The 1,762-nt window shown below is 49.1% G+C and overlaps 1 protein-coding gene across 1 annotated transcript; it reads left to right on the forward strand.

Annotated features, from left to right (window-relative positions):
* LOC110028096 lies at positions 1-1,334 on the forward strand. Its single transcript, XM_020729816.1, has one exon. The coding sequence runs from the start codon at positions 60-62 to the stop codon at positions 1,290-1,292; it is 1,233 nt and encodes a 410-aa protein (XP_020585475.1). The 5' UTR covers positions 1-59; the 3' UTR covers positions 1,293-1,334.
* Positions 1,335-1,762: the final 428 nt, after the last annotated feature.

Genomic DNA, 1,762 nt, shown 5'->3' on the forward strand with positions numbered 1-1,762 from the left:
CCGAGAACACCACTCAGAGATCCACCATCGGAATTCTCGCCTTTGAATCCGCCACCACGATGTCTCGACTCGTCTCCCTCCACCACTCCCTTTCTGAACCTTCCCTCCGTCTCCTCCGCTCCCACATCATGCGTTCCCGTGGCATCGCCTACCTCACCTCCACCGACCAACACTTCCTCTTCCGCCTCGTCTACTCCGACCTCCTCTCCTACCTCGACTCCTCCGCCTCCGCTGTCTCTCGTCTCTCCTCCCGCTGCCGCTCCCGCTCCCGTCAAAACTTTTCCCTCACCTACGCCAACCTCAAATCCGGCCGCATGATCCCCTTCGCTCACTCATCCCCCAAACGAGTAAACCGCAGAGTAAAGCAGATGGAGAAAAACATCACCTTGGTTGCCAGACTCTTGGAAGAGATGGAGATACTCGAGAACATGGCGAAAAAGAAACCGTCCTTTCCGTCGGAGCTTAAATCGCAAAAGAAGAAGGTTGCGAGGATAAAGGAGGAGTCTTTATGGAACAAGACGTTTGATGAAGTTGTATCACTCATGTCCCGAGCTATAATAGCTATCTTCACCCGCATCTGCGTCGTCTTTGGTCCATTCGTCAACGACCTCCCCCCAGTCATCGTCAACGATGGCCGCTTGATCAGTTTCAACCCCTTCAGCTCAAAATGCCGAATCTATCCCCGGCTCACTGGCCGCCAACATGCGTCCGGCCCGATGGAGCGCTCTCGCTCTCCGCCCAAGGATGTCGCACTTCGAAACTCATGTCCGATTATTGGCAGGGGAAGAGAAACAGAGCGGAAGATTATAAACACGGTGGGGCGGGCCGGGCTGGCTACGCTGTACGCGAACGTGGTTTTGACGGCGGAAAGATTGCTAAGAATGAGGTGCGGAGAAGAGGAGGCGGGCGGGGAGGGGGCGATGAGGGACGAGATTTACCGGCAGCTGCCGGTGAATATGCAGGGGATGGTGAGGGGGAAGCTGATTGAAAAGTGGAGAGAACGGGGGTTGGCTGACTGGGAGATGGCAAAGGGCTGGAAGGAAGCGGTGGAGAGAATACTCAGGTGGCTGGGTCCCGTGGCTAGGGACACGGTGACATGGGAGGAGGATAAGACGTTGGACCAGCGCCGGCGCTTGGATGTGAAGCCGCGAGTGCTAGCGATACAGACATTAGAGTTTTCTGATAAGGAGAAGACGGAAGCAGCGATTGTGGAGGTGTTGGTTGGGATTACTTGTATGTGTTGGTATGATGGCCGGACGGCGCTCGGTGGCGGCAGCGCAATAGGAAGATGACAGGGGATGTAAAGTAGATGTTTTTAGTTGGAGGGGGTGAAGATTCCTTCAGAAGGCGGTATTGTTTCAATTCACACAGCGGGGGCTTGCGTCAGCAGGAGATATTGTTTAAATTAACAAAGCAGGGGATTGAGAATTGTGATCCTGCAAATCGAAGAATCTTGCAGTAGCTTAAGGGAGTTAATTTTCTTTTCTTTTTTATTTTCTTATTTGGATTTACTTGGAGGGAAAATGAAGAGATGATTGCTTCCTTTTTTAAAGCATCACATAAAGTGATTTTTTGTAAAATTCGCATTTTTTATAATTAATTAATAAATTAAGTTTTTATTTTTATCATGTTTATTAACTTGGATATATTGGATTTGTTATTGTACCAGGAAAATTTATAGTTACATGCTCTGAGCTCATAATTAACTCATTTACTGTAGCAATATATATATATATTTTAAATTTTATCATGCAGCAAAATT

The sequence above is a fragment of the Phalaenopsis equestris genome, unplaced genomic scaffold, assembly GCF_001263595.1.
Source record: "Phalaenopsis equestris unplaced genomic scaffold, ASM126359v1 Scaffold000488, whole genome shotgun sequence".
Classification (NCBI taxonomy): Eukaryota; Viridiplantae; Streptophyta; class Magnoliopsida; order Asparagales; family Orchidaceae; genus Phalaenopsis; species Phalaenopsis equestris.